The 25,404-nt window shown below is 43.6% G+C and overlaps 1 protein-coding gene across 1 annotated transcript in view; it reads right to left on the reverse strand.

The window, feature by feature from the left end:
• The window catches only part of sbf2.L (SET binding factor 2 L homeolog), a 176,514-nt gene that overhangs the window by 102,071 nt on the left and 49,039 nt on the right, over positions 1 to 25,404 (reverse strand). Inside the window, 1 exon segment of the mRNA NM_001091038.1 lies at positions 3,407 to 3,544. Within this exon segment, the coding sequence (NP_001084507.1) occupies positions 3,407 to 3,544 (138 nt within the window).

Raw genomic sequence — 25,404 nt, forward strand, 5'->3', positions numbered from 1 at the left:
GTTCCTCCACATCTTCAGGAGTTGATAGAAAATATTTAAGTGAACTGCCGGCAAGACGGGCAACAGTAATGGGTTTAAGATGTCACTTTGGCAATGTTACTTTTAGGATGATTTATCTACATCAGCATGCAGAGAATGTTAATGATCAATGGTTTCCACAAATATTTGAACTACAAACCTTTGGGGATTAGGATACATTCTTTTAAGTCTTTTTTTTTTTTGTTTTGTTTTTTGTTTCTATTACAGTGGACCTCTAAAACTCACAACCCTTATCCCCCTCCTCTAAAGCAGTCACACTAGCCTCAGCCTCATTACAGGCAAAATATCCAATACACTAAATATTTGGGGCTACGGAAGATCCCGGTAATCTGCAAATTAAAGATCTCATATAAAGAAGTACTTGGTCAGTTGTGGGGCGCATAAAATATCACTGCACGTTTTATAATCATGTGAACTTTTAAACATATGCGTCATCATGAAATTTGGGGTGAGTGCTTATTTGCTGCCCCTGGAACTATAGCAGGATGACCCCAATGTTTCTATATATCTGTAACCTTGTTATGAGCTAAGGGGGCCCAGTCTGAAGACCAGTTAGGGGGAGATTTGGGGTGAGTGCTTATTTGTGCCCTGGGTACCCCTGGAACTATAGCAGGGTGACTGTTACCCCAATATTTCCATATATCTGTAACCTTGTTTTGAACTAAGGGGGCCTAGCTTGAAGGTCAGTTAGGGGGAGATTTGGGGTGAGTGCTTATTTGTACCCTGGGTACCCCTGGAACTATAGCAGGGTGACTGTTACCCCAATGTTTCTATATATCTATAACCTTGTTATGAGCTAAGGGGGCCCAGTCTGAAGGTCAGTTAGGGGGAGATTTGGGGTGAGTGTTTATTTGTACCCTGGGTACCCCTGGAACTATAGCAGGGTGACACCCCAATGTTTCTATATATCTGTAACCTTGTTATGAGCTAAGGGGGCCAGTCTGAAGGCCAGTTAGGGGGAGATTTGGGGTGAGTGTTTATTTGTACCCTGGGTACCCCTGGAACTATAGCAGGGTGACACCCCAATGTTTCTATATATCTGTAACCTTGTTATGAGCTAAGGGGGCCCAGCCTGAAGGCCAGTTAGTGGGAGATTTGGGGTGAGTGCTTATTTGTGCCCTGGGTGACTGTTACCCCAATATTTCCATACATCTGTAACCTTGTTTTGAACTAAGGGGGCCCAGCCTGAAGGCCAGTTAGGGGGAGATTTGGGGTGAGTGCTTATTTGTGCCATGGAATAATGTATCCAAAGTGAAGTAAGATGCTTCAGAGGAATTTTATAGAGTCACTCATCTCAGGAGGTTAAGAATGACGTTAATGTAGGTCATTCAAATTTTAGCTTTGGGTAAATCTTGGGAGTGAACCTGGGGACACCTGCCCCATCTCATTCCAACCAAGGGGGTTTAGATGAAGTTGCCCCTCCCTTTGCTGCTGTAACTGCCTCTACTCTTCTGGAAAGGTTCTCACTAGATGTTGGAACATTGTTGCTGGGAGTTGCTTCCATTCATCCACAAGAGTATTAGTGAGGTTGGGCACTGATGTTGGGGATCAGGCTCACAGTCTGGCTTCCAATTCATCCCACAGGGGTTCAGTTGGGTTGAGGTCTCTGTGCAGTGAGGTACTTCCCATCTCAGCAAACCCATTCTGTATGGATCGGACTCTGTGCATGGGGGCATAATTGTGCTGAAACTGGAAAGGGCCTTCCCCAAACTGTACCAAAAGTAGGCAGCTGTACTTTGAGTGGAAGCCTCTATGTAGCTCCTACACAAAGTGACCAGCCACCTCATCTCCCAAATGGTCTACATCCGGCGTTTAGACATTGGAACATCCCATGTCACCAGTACAACAAATGAACGGAAAAACAAACTTTATAGTGTAAATAAATAGCTTTTAGGTACATGTTGATCTTTCTGTATACTAGAACGGAAGACGCCAAGACAAAAGAATCCAACATCGTTCTTGTAACCGTTTCCGCAATTTCTTTTCCAAAGAAACAAAGACTTCTTGGAAGAACTTCCAGTTTGTGACCATTCCCCCTGATTATTTCAACCATTCCTATTAGAGGAATAAAGCGCTCGGCTTCCTGTGTATCTCACATACTCTTTCACTCACTCATTAAGAGATTAGCTTCAGTAATGAAACGCCAAAAAAACTTTTCATTCTACAAAAGAACTGTTAATCGCCTGGAAAGCAAAAATAAAGCATAAAATTCTTGGGTTGCATCGTAATCGCTTGGGATTATACCTTTCCCGAAGCTTGTGATGAGATTTCCTACTGAAAGGAGAGGAAATCACGAGTTCATGTAGCCGAAGAGATAAATTATTATATTCCAGCAACAAAACACTCTACATACTGTTATCGTTCACAAGGAACCTGTAAAAAAATGGTGGTTAGTGAGATCATCAGTTGCAGACAATGCCTAGTGAGGTCACTGTCCTATCTTCTGTTCAATATGAGAATATCAGAAGAACCCACAATATTCCATTTGTCCAGGGCCCCACTAACCTCATAGGTCAACCACTGAGTCATAGAACCAAAAACATCTAGGACATACAGTACATACAAGTGCTCACCCCCATACTTGCTCTAGTTGACCTCCTAGACTAGCTTCCAACAGTCTGTAGGAAGGTAAATAGGCATTCCCCCAAATCTGTCCCTAACTGGCCTTCAGGCTGGGGCCCTCCCTAGAGAAGGCAGCATTGCCTGATTGTAGACAACCTCCTAGAGTCGGCAGCATTGCATATTTGTAGACAACCCCCTATGGTAAGCAGCACTGCATGGTTGTAGACAGCCTTCATATAGTAGGCCTAATTGCATGATTGTAGACAACCCCACCTAGAGTAGGCAGCATTGCCTGGTTGTAGACAACCCCCAATGGTAGGCAGCATTGCATGGTTGCAGACAACCCCGAATGGTAGGCAGCATTGCATGATTGTAGACAATCCCCCCAGAGTAGGCAACATTGCATGATTGTAGACAACCCCCCTAGAGTAGGCAGCATTACATGGTTGTAGACAACCTCCATAAAGTAGGCCTCATTTCATGATTGTAGACAACTTGCAGACTTATAACCTATTATATTTTACAAAAGGAGGTACATTATACCCATAATAATGTTTAGGTAGAGTAATGCCCCCACCCCTTGTGTATGCATATATGATAACTAGATGGGTATTACTGCACAAACCCAGCATCCAATGGCAGTTGGAGAATGTGGAGGACGATGGGGATTGTAGAGGCAGCTTAGGCATCTCTGACACAAGAAGTCACAAAGAAGCACCAAGATCTCTACTAATTAAAGCCCTCAGTTCCGTAATTTTGGACACAATACGAAAGAGAACAATAAGCACTTTGCTTAAAATTTTACCTGTAAGTTGATTTCGGCCTCGTAGAATGTCAGGCAGGCGCAGTAGTGCCGATCGGAGTCGATATCCGTTAAGACGACAATGAAGAACGTCGGCTGTTTCCGCTCTCGGGAAAGCTGCCACCCTCCTGGTTGGCAAAACTAGAAAGGAAGGCAAAACGGGACAGTGTCACAATGGATACAATTCAACCCAATACAACCTAGTGTCAAAAATGAAAGTTGTTATAATGAGGAGGTGGAACACTAGTGTTGAAGGGCTAGAAATGCTGTATTTTATATACTAAACTTATTGTACCAGTCCACAGTAGTGTTGTTTGGGCCGGCCAGACACCCCGCGGGTTCAGGCCGACTACTATACACCATTGTTGGGTCATGAAAAGGTTTGGGTTGAGATCTTCCTTCCGCTCTCCTCGCCCGCGACCTTCGTGTGCCGGCTTCTGCCTTTTATAGCCTTGTCCCAGCTTTGATTGGCCCACCTTGGCGTCAAAGCGGGGCAGGCACAGTCTAGAAAGTCAGAGGCTTGCTGGGTTAGGGTTGGGTGCAGGTAGGGTTGCCACCTTTTTTTAAAAAATTTTACCGGCTGCTGGGGGCGGGGACACAAAGGGGCGGGCCGTGACGTCAAAAGGGGTGGGCTGTGACGTCAAAATGGGCGGGGCCATGCCACGGATGCTAGAAGAGGCAAAAGAAAAGGTAAGTTCCAGGGGATTTGTAATACCGGCCGCGGCCTTGGCAGGTATTTTACCGGCTAGGCCGGTAAAATACCAGCCGGGTGGAAACCATAGGTGCGGGTGGAGGAGCAGCAGGTCTTGACCCGCCCGAGCCAGACTTCAGGCTTGCATTTATAGACCCGAGGTACAAGCAAAGTTCACTCTGGAGAGCCAATCCAAGGTACAAGCAAAGTTCACTCTGGAGAGCCAATTATAGACCCGCCCCACCGATGACATCACAAAAGGGGTGGGGCGATCAGGTGCGCGTCTATAAAGACAGAAGCCAGAAGTTGGAAGCCGGCAGTGCAAGGTGACGAGCGGGGAGAGCAGGAAGAAGAGCTCAACCCCAACCCGTCACCTGAAAAAGGAGGTGCGAGGTCGACCCGAACCCGCAAGACCTGCGGATATCGGCCTGGCCCGCACATCACCAGTCCAAAGGTTGAGCAGCCCTTTAACAGTAATGATCCAGACCTTGTAAGGCATCTTATGTGAGTCAGTGGCACTGCACATGCTCAGTGGGTTCTGGGCTGCTGAGTTTAGGGAGTGTGGGAAATCATCCAGCAGAACATGAGATCCATCTGTATGGGGAGCTACTGGGGGCATATTCAGAGGCAATGGTCTTCCCTCTTAAAGGGCTGTGGGGCCTTGGACCAGTACAGAGACCCACAACTAAAGGTAAAGCATTTCTACACTAGTTCTTAGGTGGGATTCAGTTTCCTCTTTATAAGGTTCTCCTAAGAAGTTCATCTGAACTCTGCGGGCGGCCGGATCTCTTGTAGGGAAAACCAAAGTCTCTTTGCTACCGTCTGTTACAGAGAACGGCTGCTTTGGAGGTGAAAGGGGAAGACGGGGCTAAAAGGTTGTGATTTGTGACTCAACAACACTCAGTGACAGCAACATGATAAGGAGTCGGCTCTACTGGCAAACATTTACTGGAATGTGATTTTCCCAAGAGAGAAAAATCTCATTAATCACTAGTGAGTCAAAAAAAACGCATTTCATGGTCTGGAAGCTGAAAGCGAGAGTCTCCGAGCGATTCCCAGGCGGCCTGACAGCCTATCGGCAGAGGAAAGGGTTAAAGTCCGTCCTTCAAGCTTGGGTATTATTAACCTGACAGAGGTTCTAAATAGAAAAAACACAATTCCTTAAATGCCTTCATGTTGTACAAAGCAAGTCACTGTTATTTAAATGCACCGCGGATCTGTGATCCCTCCAAGGTTAAAAGTGGTGCCTCTCCGGGGGGCCCTTTTCCCAAAAATAGCTCTTCCAGCTTAATGCAATTACTAGAAGATGAGAGATGGTTTGATAGCTTTGTCACCTTCTGATCTGAGGTTTGCACAACAAGTAAAGAGCAGGAATGCGCCACAGCCGTCATTTTTGGACTCAGCCAAAAATGATTCTTTCATCAAAGTTTCAGCTGAACACTTAACCGAATCCAAGCCCTATTCTGCAAATTCGAATCGGAGAGAAATATAAAGAACGCCAGGGTTTAATACTTCTAAAAACATAGGGTTCACAAATCTGTTCACCACTAAAAGTCAGGGCCCCTATGGCATAGGTGGGTCCAAGAGATGTAAAAGTGTGATTGACATATTACAGAGCTTGCACAAGAGTGGGTGGGGTTAAATCATAATGGGCGGGGTTGGTGTAGATTAGAGTCCTGCGCAGGTCCATTTTTTGGAACCCATACCCGACCCGTACCTGCAACCTGCAATCCACAACCCGGACCCGCAACCCGCTTTCTTACCCGCTTAGACCCGCTACCCAACCCGCAAGTACCTTATCTGCAACCCGCGACCCACTGACCATCAAGAATCAGGGAGTGCTGTCATTGTAAAACGAAAGTAACAACATCGGAAGTGGACATGATCAGAAAAAAAAGAGTAACAATCACTTGAGAAGATCCACGGCCCGACCCGCAAACCCGCAGAACCACGTCTCTACCCGCACCCGGAACTTCTACCCGCAGGTTTTTGCGGATAACCCGACCCACTGCAGGACTCTAGTGTAGATCATACAACCACGCATCCTTTTTTTTAAAAAAAAATTGGGCACCATTGTACTTTGTTGGCAGGGCCCTCTGCCTATGGGCTCAATGGGTTCATAATTGGGGGTTCCTTTGGAGGGTGGAGATCTTCTAACTTAGTGGTAGTAGTATGGGGTGCCACCAATCCTGCTGATGGCCCTGGTAAAGAACATCTAATTAGCGGATGAGAATTTTCAACCTGCAGACCCAAGTCTGACCCGCCACCTTCCCTCAACCCGCACCCGGGGGCACACTTTAGTAGCCCAAACTGTGGGTAAACCCATGGGTAGGGTTCAACTCAATTAAAACTTCACACCTGGAATCGCATTGCACCCACTCATTAGCTGAAAACCTGCTGAGATCATAAAAGGGCATGTAAAGGGAAAAAAATAAAATCCCATTTTTATTTTCTTTAATGAAAAAGAAACCTATCTCCAATAAACTTTAATTAAAAACGTGTATTGTTTTTATAAGTGATTGAACTGTATGCAGTGAAATTCTCCCTTCATTCACTGCTGTGGATAGGAATTGTCAGACGGTCCCTAACTGCTCTGCAGGGAAACAATCATACTTATGAACAGCAGGGGGAGCCCCCGCCTTACTTCCCAGCCATGCAGAACTCAAGCAGCTTTGTTTGTTTCCCTGTAGAGCAGTCGGCGACTGTGTAGAGATTTGTATTAGATTTTATTTTTGCCTTTACATCCCCTTTACTGTTTCCAACTCCAGCTGCAGGGACAAAGATCATGGAGCCAGATTTAAACAGATAAACTGGGATTCTATTTGGAGGATTATTTTGCTGCAGCCTTGCAGAGTTGGAGAAAGTTTGTACTAAACAATACAAAAACTATAAAATCCACATTAGATCACATGACAACACAGGACCCAGTGCAGTCTGTATATTCTGATTATTAATCAGTCTTGTGTATCGGCTTCTGGCAGATATTATTTGACTTGTGCTGTTTTGATCATTTATGACGATCCCTAAGCAGCCCAGATCACACTGAGCATGTGCACAGTCTTGGTCTTGCAAAGATGTATAACAAAGTTACAAGATGGTGACCCCCTGTGGCCAACTTTGAAAGCATAAATCATTTGTTTGATTAGGCTTGTGGTGCAGTAAGTTCATATTTATTATACAAAATACAGCATTTCTAGGCCAAAACCTCAGCCGCTCCAGACCAAGTCAGCAGCTGATTGGTCCAGGTATGGGGTCTTTCACATGGGCATCCGACCAATAGTTTGCTCAAAATTGTCCAGATATTTATAGGGCAAAAAATTGCAGCTGCACAAAGACAGGTCTCTGTAATCCTACAGTATGATATGATCGGACTACAAAATAGGAATATTCTTCATTTCACCACTTATTATGCTACTCTCAACTTGTATTATGTTTCAGTAGGATAAAAACAACAGCAAACTCTGTATACAGCAAAAAAAAAAACATTTAATGATGAAAGGGATTTGCATAAACTTCCATCTGCAAACAGGACAAATCTGAACAAATATTACTCAGCAGCTCTGGCAAACAGCACCCAATTTCCTGGCTCGGGGTGAATATTATTTTCCACTATCAGCCCTGTACATTTCTGAGCCCTCGATGCAATAATATCAGAGGCATGCTATATTATATTATATTACACAAAAGCCATGAATATCTTAAATAAATTATATCCTCTGATGTCATCAGTTATAAACGGTGAGTTCTGATGTCATTTCTGTCACATGACTCACTGAAATTTGTGTATTATAATAAATAAAGTACCCCCAGTTGCAAAATATGAGGATATTAGAAGTTACCTCGGAGTTCCATGACCTGTATAAAAACACTCGCCCTTCGGCCTCGTACTTTTATATGGTCATGAAACTCCTCGGTTACTTATAATATCCTTATATTTTACAAGAGGGGGTACTTTATTCACTATTTATTACTTGCTTCATATATCACACTGCAAATAGAAAAGGAATTGCCTCCCTTTAATCCAGGGGTCCGCAACCACCGGGCTGAGGATATACCTGAACCGGACCACCGAGCCGTGCCGGCCTTTTACGAGACGAATTTGACGCAGTGCGCGTGAAATTGAAGCGCCATGCACAGTTGACACCCCCCAGTCCTTGCAAAACAAAAAGGGCTTTACACCAGTCCCTGGGGCAAAAAAGGATGGAGACGGCTGCTTTAATCCACGACAGCGTTAGGCCGTGGGAGTCCTGTTTAGAGTGCAAGCCCACCTGGTGCAAAAAATAAAAGCACACTTCGCTGTGATCCCCAGTAGTGAAGGCCGGCACAAAGCTAAGAGGCACCCGTGAGTTTGGTGGGTTTGGGTCTACTTACGCACAATGGGGCCAATTCCCTAAGGGCGAAAATTCGCCAGAGACGGCAGCCATCGCAACACTTCACCAGGCGTAAATTCACTAGGACAACGGCAATTCCCTAAAGTGCGAAGTTGCGTCCAGGGTCGCGGAACGCTGGCGAATTTTCGCCAGCGTTACTTTGCCAATCAAAGCGAAGATGCGCTAGCGTTGCCTAATTTGCATAAGGCGGGAAATGATAACGTTACATGGACGTATATGTTGCAGCAAATACAACACTACACAAGTCCAGGGAAGCGTAATAAATAAAATAAAGTTGTTATAATGCTCCACACATGAGCCCACTGTATAGTTTATGTTCCATATGTTAGAAAAAAATTTTTTACGGACCTTTGCAGGCTATCACGCTGAAAAAAGTAAAAGGCGCCAGCGTTTTTTGGGACAGAAAAACGTTTTACTAAAAATTGACGATTGCACTTCGCCTGGTCTGAGCTGGCGAATGAGGTAACTTTCAGTAAAATCCGAATCTTAGTGAATTTGCGGAGTTACGTCCGTTCGTTAGAGCGAAAACTCGCCTGGTGTTAGCGTGAGAAGCAACGCTAGCGTCTTGCCCGTTAGGGAATCGGCGAAGTTCCGAAATGACGTCACGCTGGCGAATTTTCGCTAGTCACTTTGCTCTTTAGGGAATCTGCCCCAATGTCTTTGAGGGCTGAACTTTGGACGCAACCTTCTACCTCCCCACTTCTCCCTTCTTTTATATACTCGCACCAGACATGCTCCACCCCCTTCCGTGATGTCACAGTGGGGTGGGGGCAGAAATTCTCGACCCGCACCCAGTCCAGCCTGCCGTGCCCCCACTATTTATAGCAAGTTAGAAAATAGTAAAGGGCTGGCACATACCAGACCACACTCCGCGAATTGATGAAGTAAAAAAAGATTTTTATTGTGGCAAAAACATCACAGCAAAAGCCTTACGCGTTTCGTGCCTTGGGAGCAGTTAGCCGTCGGCTTCTATTTATAGACCCACCCCTTTTGTGACATCACTGCTGGGTGGGGCAGGCGCGAGTCTATAAATTTAGGGGTCGGAAGCCGGCACTGCTAGGTCGCGGGCAGGAGAAGAGCTCAACCCGGACCCGAAGCTTTTGTAAAGGAGCCGTCCGAACCCACGGGTGCGAGCCGGGTATATAAATCAAGGCACACCGGGTTAGGGTCGCCTGATAATAACAGAAAACAGAACCTTTTTGCAAGGTTCCCACGCACGGTATTCTTTTCAGCACTCGACGTCCGAGATACATAAACTATTAGAAGCCGTTAAAAAAAACCTTGCAGTGACCGTGGCCTCAAATAATCCTGTCCCCTGTGCTGGCAGTTTCTCTATATAAATGTAAATGAAGAACAGGCAATTTCAAGTCCAGCTCAGTAAAGTGTATTTGGCACGATCGGAGAATTGCACATTATTATATCAGTGGGTTCCGACCAAGTTCATCTCTCTCGCAGCTGTAAAGAACTTTTATTGTCCGCAGGAGAATCGTCCAACATTAAGCCGAGCACCCGGGCCAACATTCTTTCCCGAAAAACTAGGTCGAGGGTCCCGGTTATTCAGGCCAAGTGGAGAATTTATATTCACGCGAACAAAACAATTCCTGAAAGTCTATCGCACGTCATCCGTCCCTAATATTTCACTCGCGCAAACGCCCTCTTCTGTGTATGGAAAGCCTCGCAACATTAACCTGCGTCCGTAAAGGTGAAAATAAACGCGTTAAGTTAACTTTTAGGGGCGGTTTTATCAAAGGTTGAGTGATTTTCGAGTTTTTATGACCTCGAAACATGAATAGTATCTTATCTAAGAAAAAACGTCTAAAATTGAAATGAATATTACCGACCCGAAAACTCGAATCGAACTCGAATGTCAGGAAGGCTAGTAACATCTTCAAATGGGTCAACGGATCTCTGCCATTGACTTCTACACAAACTATCGAATTTGGGTTACTTCCAGGCTCGAGGTATAATAAATCTCAAATTTGAATTGAATTCAGGTTTCGATTTTTCCCAACTCGAGTTTTGTCCAAAAATGTCCAACTTGAAAATTCTAATTCAAATTTACCATTTGAACCTTAATAAATCTGCCCCTTAGTATGTTATAGAATGGATAAATCTAAGCAACCTTTCAATTGGCCTTTATTTATTTTTTAATTATTTTGCTTCTGACTCTTTCCAGCTTTCAAATCTAAAAACAGCTCAGATTCGGGGAGATTAGTCATCCAGCGACATATCTCCACTTCTTCGCCGGCTAGAATGTAAATCGCCGGCGGGATGGCAATCGGTGCACTTCGTTTTCCAAAGTCGCCTCCCGAGGAAACTTCGGGCGACTTCGGAAAGTGAAGCGCTACGAGTGCCATCCCGCTGGCGATTTAGATTAGGGATGCACCGAATTCACTATTTTGAATTCGGCCGAACACCCAAATCCTTTGCGAAAGATTCAGCAAAATACCAAATCCGAATTTGCATATGCAAATTAGGGGTGGGAAGGGGAAAACATTTTTTACCTTGTTTTGTGACAAAAAAAAATCACGTGATTTCCCTCCCCGTCCCTAATTAGGATTCGGAATTGGTTCAGCCAGGCAGATGGATTTGGTCGAATCCATCTGAAAAAAGCCGAACCCTGGATTAGGTGAATCCCTAATTTGGATTCTAGCCGGCAGGAGGCAGTTCGGAGAGAATAGTCGCCCGAAGAAGAGGTGGTTTATCGTTGTGCGACTAAATCTCCCTGAATCTGAGCGTGTGTCTCTGACCTAAGGCTACACATTTATCATTATTTATCATTACAAGTTAGTACTCGTCTTTCTTTTCAGTCCCTCTCCTATTCAGGTCTCATATTCAAATCAACGCATGGTTGCTAGGGGAATTTTGACCCTAGCAACCAGATGGCTGAAATTGCAAACTGGAGAGTTGCTGAATAAAAAGCTAAATAAGTCAAAAACCACAAATAATAAAAAATGAAAACCCATTGCAAATTGTCTCAGAATATCCCTCTCTATATCAGACGAGAAGTTAATTTAAAGGTGAACAAGCCCTTTAAGTATTCATTATAATTACAGTCAAAGGGGAACAAAACCCTAAACAAGGATATGGCTAGAAACGCTGCTGAATTTTACACAATGAACTTGCTATTGACAAATGAGTTTTAGAAAGAACAACAAACAAAAATGTTTCCAAATAAAAAGTAGCGAGGCGGGTAATAAGGAAGAAAGGGCGGAAAGTTGCTGTTTCATTGTTACATTACGAGAATGGGAAAAGGCAAAGCAAAGAAAGAAAAGCCCTATCACAGGAAAATAAAGAGGATTTTGTGCTTCATGGGGAATCCAGGGGTTTTTATAATGAAAGGGTGACGGCATATTTTATCGTAATAGTAGAAGTTGCGATAAGGAAGGAGAATTTTTTATTAAGAATTTCCCATTTTATAAAGGAGCGATAAACAGTTGGCAAAATAACCCCCTTTGTCTACGAAAAGAGCCGGAAATATTTTTCCTTCTTGTTTTTTTAGCCCAGCTTCAATGACTCAGCTTGGACAGCTTAAAGGAGAACTAATGCCTTAAAAAGGCATAAGGCTGGAAATTCTCTATCTTAAATATTAAACTCACTGTACCAGCCCAGGGGTTCAGCAGCCGATAACAGTAATGATCCCTATCCCTCAGCAGCTCCCCATCTTGGATCTCGTTAGGCATCTTGTGTGTGAGTCAGTGGCACTGCACATGCTCAGTTGCTGCTGTTGGGAAGCTGAGCTTAGGGAGCGTAGGGAAACCATCAAACCATTAGCTGAAAGGGAGCTTTACCTTCATAGAAGCAGATGTTTAAATTTATTACTTAGCAGCCTTGCATTGTGACTGTTATATTCTATATACATTGTATACTGCGAGTGGGTCCCTAAGCTCAGGTATCCGCAGAAGAGATGGGGAGCTACTGGGACATCTTCAGGGACACCGATTTTTACTGCTAAAGGGCTATGGAGGCCGTGGGCTGGTATAGTAGCCGTAAGGTCCTGTCTGCAATCTCCTTTTTTTGTAGGCTCCTTAAAATATGTTGGTAGATTCAAAGGCCAATTCCCTTATCGTGTTTATAGCTTCATATGATGTACTATGATGATAAGGGGGTGCTCACGTACAACCACTTGTAAACATGTCTGACCCAGTTTGGTTGGAATGCACCATTCCTCGGGGTGGAGAGGAGCTCACAGAAGCAGGATTTATTCAGCACAATAGAGCTACAGCTGCCCAGACCAAAAATGAACAGTCTTATCTGACGTACATATGGACAGAACTGGTACAAATGCATTTATCCTGGGTCATATGGGTCTGCGAATGACGACGCAGGGCTAGCAAATGTCTTGCTGAGAATTATTTCCGCTAAAACTTTGCTTTGTAATTCTAATATATGATATGATTTTGCACCCCCCCCCCCCAAAAAAAATACTCTATATGAGGGTTTCCTTGTTCTTAAGGGCAGAGACACACGCGAAGAATAGGGGAGATTTAGTCGCCGGCTGGGATGGCACTCGGAGCACTTCGTTTTCGGAAGTCGCCTGAAAGATTCCTTGTGAGGCAACTTCCGGCAACTTCGGAAAACGAAGCTCTCCGAGTGCCATCCCGCCATCGATTTTAGCTGGTGGGAAGGCAGTTCGGGGAGATTAGTTGCCCAAAGAAGAGGGGGTTTGTCGCCTGGTGACTAAATCTCCCCGAATCTTCACGTGTGTATCTGCCCTGAGGCTCATGCAGCTGGGGCGGCGGAGGGTTGCGGAGAGAGGGGTCCCTGAACCCAAGTCCAATGGGAAGGGATCTCAGAGCAGGGGCCTGGTTAATTAAAAAAAAAACACAAAGGGTAGAGCTGGTCATACACCTAAAGACCAACTTATTTGGGGAGGCACCAATCTTTACCAATTTGGCCACTCAAATGTTGGGCAGATCGGATCATTTGACCCCAAGCAAATAACCGAATCATACTACAGGCCTGTATGGAGAGGATCACATCAACTTTTCAGAGTGGTCCTTGTCTGAAGGAAATCCTTAAACCAAAGATAATATGAATTAAGGTGAGATTTGGGGTGACTGTATTTGCTGCCCTACATATACCTGGAACAATGGCTGAATAGTGACCGATACACTTGTATTTTCCCATATCTGTAATTTTATGAGCTAAGGAGGGTCCTGGTTCCTGGAAGGGGCCTTCAACTGGAAAGGTCCAACAATCATTGGTCTATACTGAAAGCCAATATAGTCAACTGCTCTTTTATTGCTCATTAAAACCAACATGAGGTTTCGCCGTGAGGTGCAGAGAAAGCCAAACTCACCTTAATGAGCCGGGGTGTTTTTTATTTATTTTTTACATAGAACAAAAGCGCAGATCAGAGAAAAAAAAATGATTGTTTTATTAGAGAAGAATAACACACGCCCCCCCCCCCCCCGGAGAGAGATGCCAGGTTGCCTCTGATAAGGCCCCAATCTGTCCAAACAGGAGGATAGACTGATATTTGGTTAGGAAAGTCTCCCTTTGAGCTTTATTATTGGAAGCCACCGGCAGTGTTTTGCTAAATTACACATTTTTTATTGCTGATCAGAAATGCTGCAGCACAAAAAATAATAATAAATAACATTTAAGGAAAGGGGCCTCGTTACCTCCTGTACTGGTCTTTATTTTATGTCCAAATGCTCAACGGCGCTTGCCCTGTATTTGTAGTATTCATATGTTATTTGTATCGGGTCTTGTAACCCACAGCAACCAATCAGATGCTTGCGTTCAACCAAAAGTGTAACCCTTAGTACATATACCCATAAAAATCCAAATCTGTTATTGGGCCCCATAGCAAATTATTTTTCAGCCCCTCAAAATGTCTAGAGATTGACCTGTTTTACCAATTTTTATTGAAATTGAATTAGGGCTTCATGAAGCCCCTATACTTCCTGGGCCCCCCAGCAGCCTCAGGGTCTGCTTTCTCCTTAGTTACGCCCCCTCCCTAACTACTTTCAACCTTACTAAGGCCCGGCATATTGAAAAAAGCAGAGGTTGGTGCCACTGATCACAGCTGCCATCTTGATCGACCTCACTTCCTGTTGCCAGTGTGGATCACCGGGATTAGTGACCTGAACACGTGCACAGGAACCTGACCCTGCTCCTTTTTTGAGCTTCAGTGGGTTCATCATTGTTTCTGGACCAGGAAGGGCCTACAAGCTCTACTGATGAATAATGGATCATACCAAGGATTTTCCAGGATTGTTGACCCCAATAAACACTTCACAATGTCCTAGGCGATTAGGAAATTCCACCAAATCTTTACACATATACAACATACACAATCCATAAATCAGCATTCATACCCCACGAGGCAAGAAAGTGGCCGGTCGGCTCTCATTACAGCTTCCAAAATTGATTCCCGGACCATTTATAAATCTGAGTCTCCCAACTATTTTATGGGAAGCCCCAGGAGGAAGGCAAGAGTTGCCCAACTGCCACTACCTTGGCCTATATATATATTTGAGTAGAGTCTATAGACAACATTTATTTGTTGCTCTGATGATCAGTGGTAGAGTAGCACCCGATGCATATGAATAAAATAAAAAAGGGGATACATAAGGACCCCTAAATGTTAAAATCTACATTTATAGAAAAATCTAGGCAATCTACAGTTCTAACTCATGCGCTGCGCTCTAACGCTCCATTTATGTTACTTACAAACTCTAAGAAAGCTCGCACTCGGGGCGGCCTGGACATTGAGTTTTTATTGAAAACATTGTTTTAGCCTTATTATAATGAAAGCTGCAGTGAAAATGAAACTTGCTTTCTAGTCAGTCGGCTAAGTGGGATCTTGGCGGGGGTCTTGCACGCTCCATATCTCCAGTGCCCAAAGCCAATAAACATTCCAGTTAGTGAGGAATCCACGGCTTATGGGGAAAAGGTAAACCATCAGATGGAAGGCAGATGGGCTCTCGGCTGCTCCTGTCAGCCTTTAGACTGATATATTGGTAGGTAACAGGGCTGGTTTTGGGGTAGGGTAGAGTGAGCTTTTCTCCTAGACCCTCAACATCATAGGAGCCCTTGAAAAATAAAGAGATAAATGCTCAAAATAAGTGTAACAATTCTTAGATATGATCAGTTTTATGTATTAGTGAGTTTCTATAGCTCCTGTTTGGGTCATGAGGCTGTTCCTACTGGATTCTGCTTAGGAGAAGGGGCTGTTCCTGCTTAATTCTGCTTAATAACGGGGGATACCTCTAGGAAATCCGATGTAGCATATATGGAAGGTTGTGGGCAGAAATAATTACTTCTCACAGATGCATAGATTTCAATTTCTGATCCTCAAGAAACCATTGGCCATCTTGAGTGACCATTGCAAGAACCAATTGCAAATCAGTACATCAAGCACCTAAGAGCGACACCACGTAAGCTCATTTTCCATTGGCTCCCATGCAATCCGTAGAGACCATGGCTGCCACTGGTATTGGTTTTAAGGTCAGAACTTCGCCCGTTACAAGAGAGGGAGAGTGGCTTATAAATATATATTATAATAGCTGTACTCTACTCTTTAATGAGGTTATATCAGTGGCACATGACTGATTCACGCCGGGAAACAATACCAAAAACTCAAGACGGTTTTCTTTAATGCCGCTACTCAGCATAGTTTAAATATAGCCACAACGAGCATCGGCGTCGAGACAAACAACTGCCCCCCCCCCCCCGAGTCACAGGAATTTCTACTAAAAATAATTATTTGCAAAACATTTTTTAATGTTTATTTGACGGTGCCATTCTGTTTGGAGATGTAAGAGCAGGAATACAGAGTACTCACATACTCTTGAAGAGCTTATGCATTCCTCTCAGAGCAGACACTCGCAGTCACATGCCGGCCAATGACTAAGCCACATGGCCGCCCCGCTGATAATCACTCACTTGTAAAGTAAACAGATATCAAACGGGCAGGAAAGCAGAACCAAACCATTCGCTTCTTAAGTGGTATCACCATTTGTTTTTGCGGTTTCCTGGGATATATGGGTAAATCAGTCTTATAGTAAGAAAAACAAGATGTAGAGGGAGACCAAAGCCTTGCCTTATAGCAGTGTTCCCCAACCAGTAGCTCGTGAGCAACATGTTGCTCTCCAGCCCCTTGGATGTTGCTCCCAGTGGCCTCAAAGCAGGTACTAATTTTTGAGTTCCTAGCTTGGAGGCAAGTTTTGGTTGTATAAAAACCAGATGTACTGCCAAACAGAACCTCAATGTAGGGTGACAATCCTACTAAATGGCCAATCACACCACTTATTTGGCACCCCAAGAACATTTTATATGCTAGTGTTGCTCCCCAACTCCTTTTACTTCTGAATGTTGCTCACGGGTTCAAAAGGTTGGGGATCCCTGCCTTATAGCAAGGCCATTCCTGGGGATACAGGTTGTTTCTTGAGGTACCTGCCCAATCCCATAAACTGGGTCGGATCCCCGCTGATGACTGTCCATATTGCTGCATTTTGACCATAGACCATATTTCTAAGTCAAAGACTTACATCACAAGAGGTACAGAGGTGGGACAGTGTTGGTGACCACCAGTAAGAACAATGTTCTACTAATGTACCGATGGTTTAAGCTTGATCACTTATGGGTATTTCAGAAGCATGGCCAAGGTTGGTTAGAACATTTTTTCCAGTATGGGGAATAACGCTCGGGCATCTTTGTTGAACATTATCAATGGACCATTGAAGGATCCATTCCAACTGGTTTTGGCGTTATCTAAGTATTTCTTTAGGCAGCTTTATCAAGGTCAGGTAGGCATCAAGAACTCTCTGCTGGCCAATCAGGAGACTGCCAAACAGAGTCTCAATGTAGGTTGACAATCCACATAGGGGGCTACCAAATGGCCAATTGCAGCACTTATATGGCATGCCAAGAACATATTTCATGCTTGTTTTGCTAACCAACTCTTTTTACTTCTGAATATTGCTCACAGGTTCAAAAGGTTGGAGATCCCTGCTCTAGACCAAGGAGGTGTGGATGATATTGAAGGCAAGTCTTGGTGGCACCAAAGTGGTGGAGGGTTTAACCCATAGGCAAAGATTTCAGTTTTATGTCTAGCGTTCACCTAAAATGATTCCTTGGGTTACCCCATGGCATATCTCATGCTATGCCAGAATGTTATGTCTCAGATACATTGGCAAACTTATGTTTCTAGGTGCAGCTCCACCAGACATGCCCAACATTGTCCCCATTTTGGAAATTAGAACTTCGACTATTAACTTCAAACTTACTTAACCAGAAGTAATGAGTGGGTCCGTTTTTCAACCCCAAACCAATCCTAGCCCCCTACTTTCCAACCCAGTCCTCTTCTTCTTTATAACCGACACCCAACTCCTCTCTAACGACTCAAGATATGGGTGAGATCAGCCACAATAGAGTAGGGGTCAGAACTATTACATCAGCAAATTAGAGGAGACCTCCTTGAAGTTTGACTCAACACCTGAACCAGGGGCTCAACTTCTTGGCTCAAATCCAACAAGCCACCAGCAAACACTATGATCTCAAGGGATTCATGTCAATCTACTCATCATTATTTCCCTGGAAGTCACACACAATAATAGAATCCCCAAAATGGTGCCCCTGCAGCCATTCAGGTGAGTCAGCCTTAAGAACCAGGTGAATTTTACATAAACTAATTAGCAGCTCAGTCATACAGCAGGGAGACTGAATTAAGTGCCTGCTAATCCTACACATATCAGTACCCAACCTGGCTCAAAGAAATCCACTATTAAGGGGATTTGAAGGGATTAAAGTGACAGTGCTTTATGTAAACCTATGATATGAAACAGCACCGCAAAAAACCATGTCAAACATGTGACACTTAATCCGCCCAAATGAGCCATGAATGTATGTACATGTCAAATCCACATTTAATTGCTCCAATGTAGTTTGCTTCATTAAACACTTTAATGTATCCTTTGGATTAGACAAGCAAATCAGACATGAAGGGGAACAAGTCACCCGGGATTATAAATGCTTAACCTGTCGGCATTATGAGCCAGGAGTGGCGGAACCAATCCCAAAACAGCCACGTTGCCAAGTTATTCTCCTCCTCTTGACCTAGCAGGTTATCATTTCTCTTCCCCTCTTGGGGTTCCTCAGCTCCAATTCCCACCATGCCTGAGGTCCTATGCATGTCCAATTACCAATACCCTGACCCACAACCCTAAGTTCATCCTCTTGGACCTGATCTGGTTGCAAGTAATGCCATATCCACAACCCAACTCACTACCGGCAGGACACCATGAAACGAGATGTTCCATCAACACAATCCAGAAGTTGCATCATCAGACGTCATCAGAAAATGCGGATTTGCAGATATCGAGACCCTTAAACCTGCACCTATACCCACAACCGGCAAAATACCTGGGATACAGCACTCTACTTTATAAAATTAAAAGACCTGTGAATTAGAAGGAGAGATGCATGCAAACCATTGTCTTGGCTGGAGGAAAGTGGTCTACAGATTCATTGTTTCAATGGTACAGTACATGTAGTCAGGATGAGCAGTGGAGGGAATATCTGCAATATCTGATGAGCGAAGTTTGCCTTCCCTTAGATCAGGGCTGTCCAACTGGAGGTCCATGGGCCCTTGAATATTTTAGGGGCACTTTCCTAGATTAAAGGGCATCAAAACATTTCTGTGATCTACTGTATATCCATTAATTCATTGTTTTGCCACACCGTTTCTAGAGTCGGAAATGCCAACTTGCCATTGGGCAAGATAAACAAATAAAAGAAGTAAAGAGCTTCCCTGTTGGTTACGAATGGCTCCTACTTTTTGACATCTACCATGAATTGCAGCAATTAAGGCGTCTTTGATTGGACTTTAGATCAACAAACAATGGAGTTGTTCCAACAGAAGTCATTTGAATGGAGTATTCATCCGAAAAAAAGGTTCCCCCGCACTGAATGATTTTTCTCTTCCTTATAACTTTATGCAAATCGTGGGTACAAAGCCTTCCGGGAGCCACACGTTATTGCCTGGAAGACACTTTGTGCAACTGCCACTTAATTTTCCCCACAGTTGTTAACTTAGAGGAAATATAAACCCTTTACATGAATTAACTTCCCTTTCATTTTCAAGATATTAGCAGTTGCATATAGAATGCATTTGAAACAAAAGCGCCACCTGCTGTCCATTTCGGTCGTCTGGACACAGTCGGCGGAAAATTAAAGGGATCCTGTCATCGGAAAACATGTTTTTTTCAAAACGCATCAGTTAATAGTGATACTCCAGCAGAATTCTGCACTGAAATCCATTTCTCAGAAGAGCAAACAGATTTTATTTATATTCAATTTTGAAATCTGACATGGGGCTAGACATTTTGTCAATTTCCCAGCTGCCCCTGGTCATGTGACTTGTGCCTGCACTTTAGGAGAGAAATGCTTTCTGGCAGGCTGCTGTTTTTCCTTCTCAATGTAACTGAATGTGTCTCAGTGGGACTTGGATTTTACTATTGAGTGTTGTTCTTAGATCTACCAGGCAGCTGTTATCTTGTGTTAGGGAGCAGCTATCTGGTTACCTTCCCATTGTTCTGTTGTTTGGCTGCTGGGGGGGGAAGGGAGGGGGTGATATCACTCCAACTTGCAGTACAGCAGTAAAGAGTGATTGAAGTTTATCAGAGCACAAGTCACATGACTTGGGGCAGCTGGGAAATTGACAATATGTCTAGCCCCATAACTTGATTTTCCAGTGATCACATGGGGCGGAAGAGATCTCTGACCAAATGGATTTATCAGCATCTCCATCGGCCTTAAAGGTGAAGGAAAGCTACCGAAGCAGTTTATTGCCAACAACAGTGCAAGCTATAAGACTATATTTATTCTGCAGAATGCTTTACCATACCTGAGTAAACAGCTCTCTCTGTTTGTTTAGGATAGCAGCTGCCATATTAGCTTGGTGTGACATCACTTCCTGCCTAAGTCTCTCCCTGCTCACTCATAGCTCTGGGCTCAGATTACAGCAGGGAGGGAGAGAGGAGCAAACTGAGCATGCTCAAGCCCTAGCCCTGGAGGTTTAAGCTGAAAACAGGAAGTCTGATACAGAAGCCCATGAGTACACAATAGAAGGAAAGAAATGTGCTGTTTCTTTTGACAGAGGACTCAGAGCACAGTACTTTGAGGGTTTACTGGTGTATTTATATAGACCTTTCTGATAAAGCTTACTTAGTTTATGACCAAACCCTGATCCTCCACGTGTGCAGCAAACAGCCAAATGTGCCCATGATCAACCCTTCCATTCTGTCCTGCTCTTTTTTTGCCAGAGGGATTAGTGTCAGTCCCATGGAAAGGAAAGCAAGATCTTCCCACCATGCCCACCGAGTCCTCCTCAAACACAAGTTCTTACTTCATCACCAACATCCTCATCATCATCATGTTCCATATTGATGGCAGAATATCTGGAGCCCCTAAACTGCAAATAACGACTGCTCCAGACAAGGAAGCAAAGCTGAGGGTTTATCGAAGTAATGAGGCTTATCTAAACTGCTCCACAGAGGGAGGGGGTAAGGGCTGCAGGCCGTCTGTCCAACGGCAAAAAGGTCCATCTGTCCCATAATGACAAGTCTACAGGCCTCCCTCCCCATCCCATCGCTTTCATAAACATTCCTGCACTGGTATTACTGTATATAAGATATGACTTCCGCCCGGGGGGATATTAGAAGAAGGAGGCCACAAATCATAAAGGCGTCTGCTTCTTATCTCCCGGGGCCTCTGGATTTGGGAACTGCTGCTGTGGTGATCCGGCACGGGAATGGGCCTTTCCTTTGATATCGTGGCAGGACTAATTGCAAGCTCTTTCACAATGATTTACTTTCTAGACAATTCATTCAAGAGCAGAAAAAAGGCATAAAAACAAAACTAGGGATGTACCGAATCCAGGATTCAGCCTAATCATTCTGCCGGCTGAACCGTATCCGAAGCCTAATTTGCATATGCAAATTAGGGGTGGGGAAGGAAATTGCGTGTCTTTTTGTCACAAAACAAGGAAGTGAAAAATGTTTTCCCCTTCCCACCACTAATTTGTATATGCAAATTAGAATTTGGATTTGGTTCGATATTCGGCCGAATCTTTTGAGAAGGATTCGGGGGTTCGGCCGAATCCACAAATAGTGGACCCGGTGCATCCCTAATAAAAACCATAGTCTCACAAGCTCTAAAACAACAAAAGGGCAAAGTACTCATTTTATTGCTGGAAATATGCCAAAAAACCTATATTATGTATTGGGGTCCCCCACATTCCTTCAATATGGAAGATCTGTGCCCCCGAAAACGCCGAAGTCGGATTCCCAGCACTTGCTCTGTGCTGATGTCACTTACCTGAACTTAGGGACCCACTGACAATATATCCGGTATATATAGAGTATACAATATATTAGGGATGCACCAATTATTTTGGATTCGCTCGAACACCGAACCAAACCCAAATCCTAATTTGCATATGCAAATTAGGGGTGGGAAGAGGAAAACATTGATTACTTCCTTGTTTTGTGACAAAAAAAGTCACGTGATTTCCCTCCTGGGCCCGAATTTGCATACACAAATTAGGATTCGGTTTGCCCCGGCAGAAGGATTCGGCCGCATCTAAATCCTGCTGAAAAAGGCCAAATCCTGGTCGAATCCCAAGCCGAATCCTGGATTCGGTGCATCCCTACAATATATCAGTGATAGCAGTGCAGCCTGCATCAGAACTGATTAAGATCAATCAGCGCTGTAGCATCAGTTTCTAATGCAGATGAACCTCACTTTCAGCTAATGGTTTGATTATTTCCCCACACTCCCTAAGCTCAGCTTCCCAACAGCAGCCCACTGAGCATGTGCAGTGCCACTGACTCACACACAAGATGCCTAACAAGATCCAAGATGGGGAGCTGCTGGGGGAAACTTTGAAGGGCCGGATCATTACTGTTATCGTCCAGTGAACTCCATGGCTTGTACAGTGAGTTTAATAGATAAAAAACAGCATTTCTAGACTTATATAAGTTTAGAATTTAGTTCTCCTTTAAGCAAAGATGATCCAGTGACAAAACGGAAGAGGAAAAATAATGTTTTTAGTACTTCAATGAAAAAGGAGAAACTTTGCACATTGTTTATTGCTCCTTGACATCATTTGGAATTCAGTAGCAAAGTCTGAATATACGACACTAGCAGCAATCTCCAACCCAGGTTCCTGCTTCCTCATAAAACTTCCTTAATATGACTCGCCCTTCATAAAAAGATGCTTTCACCATGTCATTATAAATACCCCTGGAATCCATCATTAAACAGAAACAAAACTAATTTATCACCTTTATATTTCCGTGAAGGCTTCAATAGGCTGTTCTGTTATTGCTTTGCTTTCTCCAGTGTTATAATGTAACAATTAACATCTACGGGGCTGTTCCTGCTGAATTGTGCTTAGTACAGGGAATACCTATGCTGCCATAGTTTTATGGGATCTCTCTGTACAGACTATGAGCAAACTTAGGAACTATTCCTGCTGAATTGTGCTTAGTACAGGGAATACCTATGCTGCCATAGTTTTATGGGATCTCTCTGTACAGACTATGAGCAAATTTAGGGACTGTTCCTGCTGAATTGTGCTTAGTACAGGGAATACCTATGCTGCCATAGTTTTATGGGATCTCTCTGTACAGACTATGAGCAAACTTAGGGACTGTTCCTGCTGAATTGTGCTTAGTACAGGGAATACCTATGCTGCCATAGTTTTATGGGATCTCTCTGTACAGACTATGAACAAACTTAGGGGCTGTTCCTGCTGAATTGTGCTTAGTACAGGGAATACCTATGCTGCCATAGTTTTATGGGATCTCTCTGTACAGACTATGAGCAAACTTAGGGGCTGTTCCTGCTGAATTGTGCTTAGTACAGGGAATACCTATGCTGCCATAGTTTTATGGGATCTCTCTGTACAGACTATGAGCAAACTTACGGACTGTTCCTGCTGAATTGTGCTTAGTACAGGGAATACCTATGCTGCCATAGTTTTTTTTGGGATCTCTCTGTACAGACTATGAGCAAACTTAGGGGCTGTTCCCGCTGAATTGTACTTAGTACAGGGAATACCTTTGCTGCCATAGTTTTATGGGATCTCTCTGTACAGACTATGAGCAAATTTAGGGGACTATGGCAGCATAGGTATTCCCTGTACTAAGCACAATTCAGCAGGAACAGTCCCTAAGTTTGCTCATAGTCTGTACAGAGAGATACCATAAAACTATGGCAGCATAGGTATTCCCTGTACTAAGCACAATTCAGCAGGAACAGTCCCCTAAGTTTGCTCATAGTCTGTACAGAGAGATCCCAAAAAAAACTATGGCAGCATAGGTATTCCCTGTACTAAGCACAATTCAGCAGGAACAGTCCCTAAGTTTCCTCATAGTCTGTACAGAGAGATCCCATAAAACTATGGCAGCATAGGTATTCCCTGTACTAAGCACAATTCAGCAGGAACAGTCCCCTAAGTTTGTCCAGAAACTACTACAGTAAGTATTAAATAGGCAAATTATTTTCCCACTGACAAATGGTCAAATTTAATCACAAATACTGGTTTGGTTATAAATGTAAAAACAAAAGCCTCCCATTCCAGAACAGAATAACAAATCCCTCGAGTTTCTTTTTAAGGTTATTTTCCTTTAACGGAAGATTATTTTCCGTGACCCTTTCACATTGGGGCAGATGGGGGGCGGCTTTACAGACATAATGGGACAGACGTGACTGACAGGGAGCAAATCAAATGGCCTTGAAGAGAAATGGCAGAGGGAATAACGGGAGCTGACACTCTTGTTAAACTTGAGAGGGGGGGGTCAGACACAGAGCGGCCCATTCCCTGGTACCAGGGGGATATCCCTCCGACTAACACAACAGATAATATAGAAAACTAAAGTCTTGTTTGGATTGGGTAATAAACACTGCAAAAAAATGCCATAAAATGTACCAAGGTAACAAAAACACATGGCAACTCCCGTGTGACCCTCCAACGTGCCCGTCTGCATGTGGAGCTCCCCCGTGCCAAGGATTTAATACAATCCATTCACTTGGTACCTTTCCAGTCCAGAATAAACTCACATAAACATCACATAAAACTTCTACAAGTGACTCTCACAGCTACGAGTCCAATGGGGAAAAACACTAACATCTTGTTAAAGGGGTTTTTCCCCTTTAAATTAACTGTTAGTATGACGTAGAGAGGGATATTCTGAGATAATTTGTAATTGGTTTTCATTTTTTATTATTTGTAGTTTTTGAGTTATTTGGCTTTTTATTCAGCAGCTCTCCAGTTTGCAATTTCAGCAGTCTGGTTGCTAGGGTCCAAATTCCCCTAGCAACCATGCATTGATTTGAATAAGAGACTGGAATATGAATAGTAGAGGCCTGAATAGAAAGATAAGGAATAAAAAGTAGCAATAACAATATATTTGTAGCCTTAGGGCAGAGACACACGCTTAGATTCGGGGACATTAGTCGCGACGAATCTCCTCTTCTTCGAGGCGACTACTTTAGAATGTAAATCGCCGGCGGGAGGCAGTTTGGGAAGATTAGTCGCCCCGAAGAAGAGCTGAAGTTGCCTCACTAATCTCCCCGAATCGGAGCGTGTGCCCTGACCCTTACAGAGCATTTGTTTTTTTAGAGGGGGTCAGTGACCCCCATTTCAAAGTTGGAAAAGTCAGAAGAAGAATTGAAATAATTCAAATACATAAAAAATAAGTAATGAAGGCCAGTTGAAAAGGGGCTTAGAATTAGTCATTGTAGAACATACTAAAAGTTTAATTAAACGTGAACCACCCCTTTAAAGATAAATAAAAAATAAAGTATATATATAAAAAAAATATATTATATATATATTATATATATATATATATATATATATATATATATATATATATATATATATATACAGACAGTCACAG

This window comes from Xenopus laevis, chromosome 4L (genome assembly GCF_017654675.1).
Source record: "Xenopus laevis strain J_2021 chromosome 4L, Xenopus_laevis_v10.1, whole genome shotgun sequence".
Lineage (NCBI taxonomy): Eukaryota > Metazoa > Chordata > Amphibia > Anura > Pipidae > Xenopus > Xenopus laevis.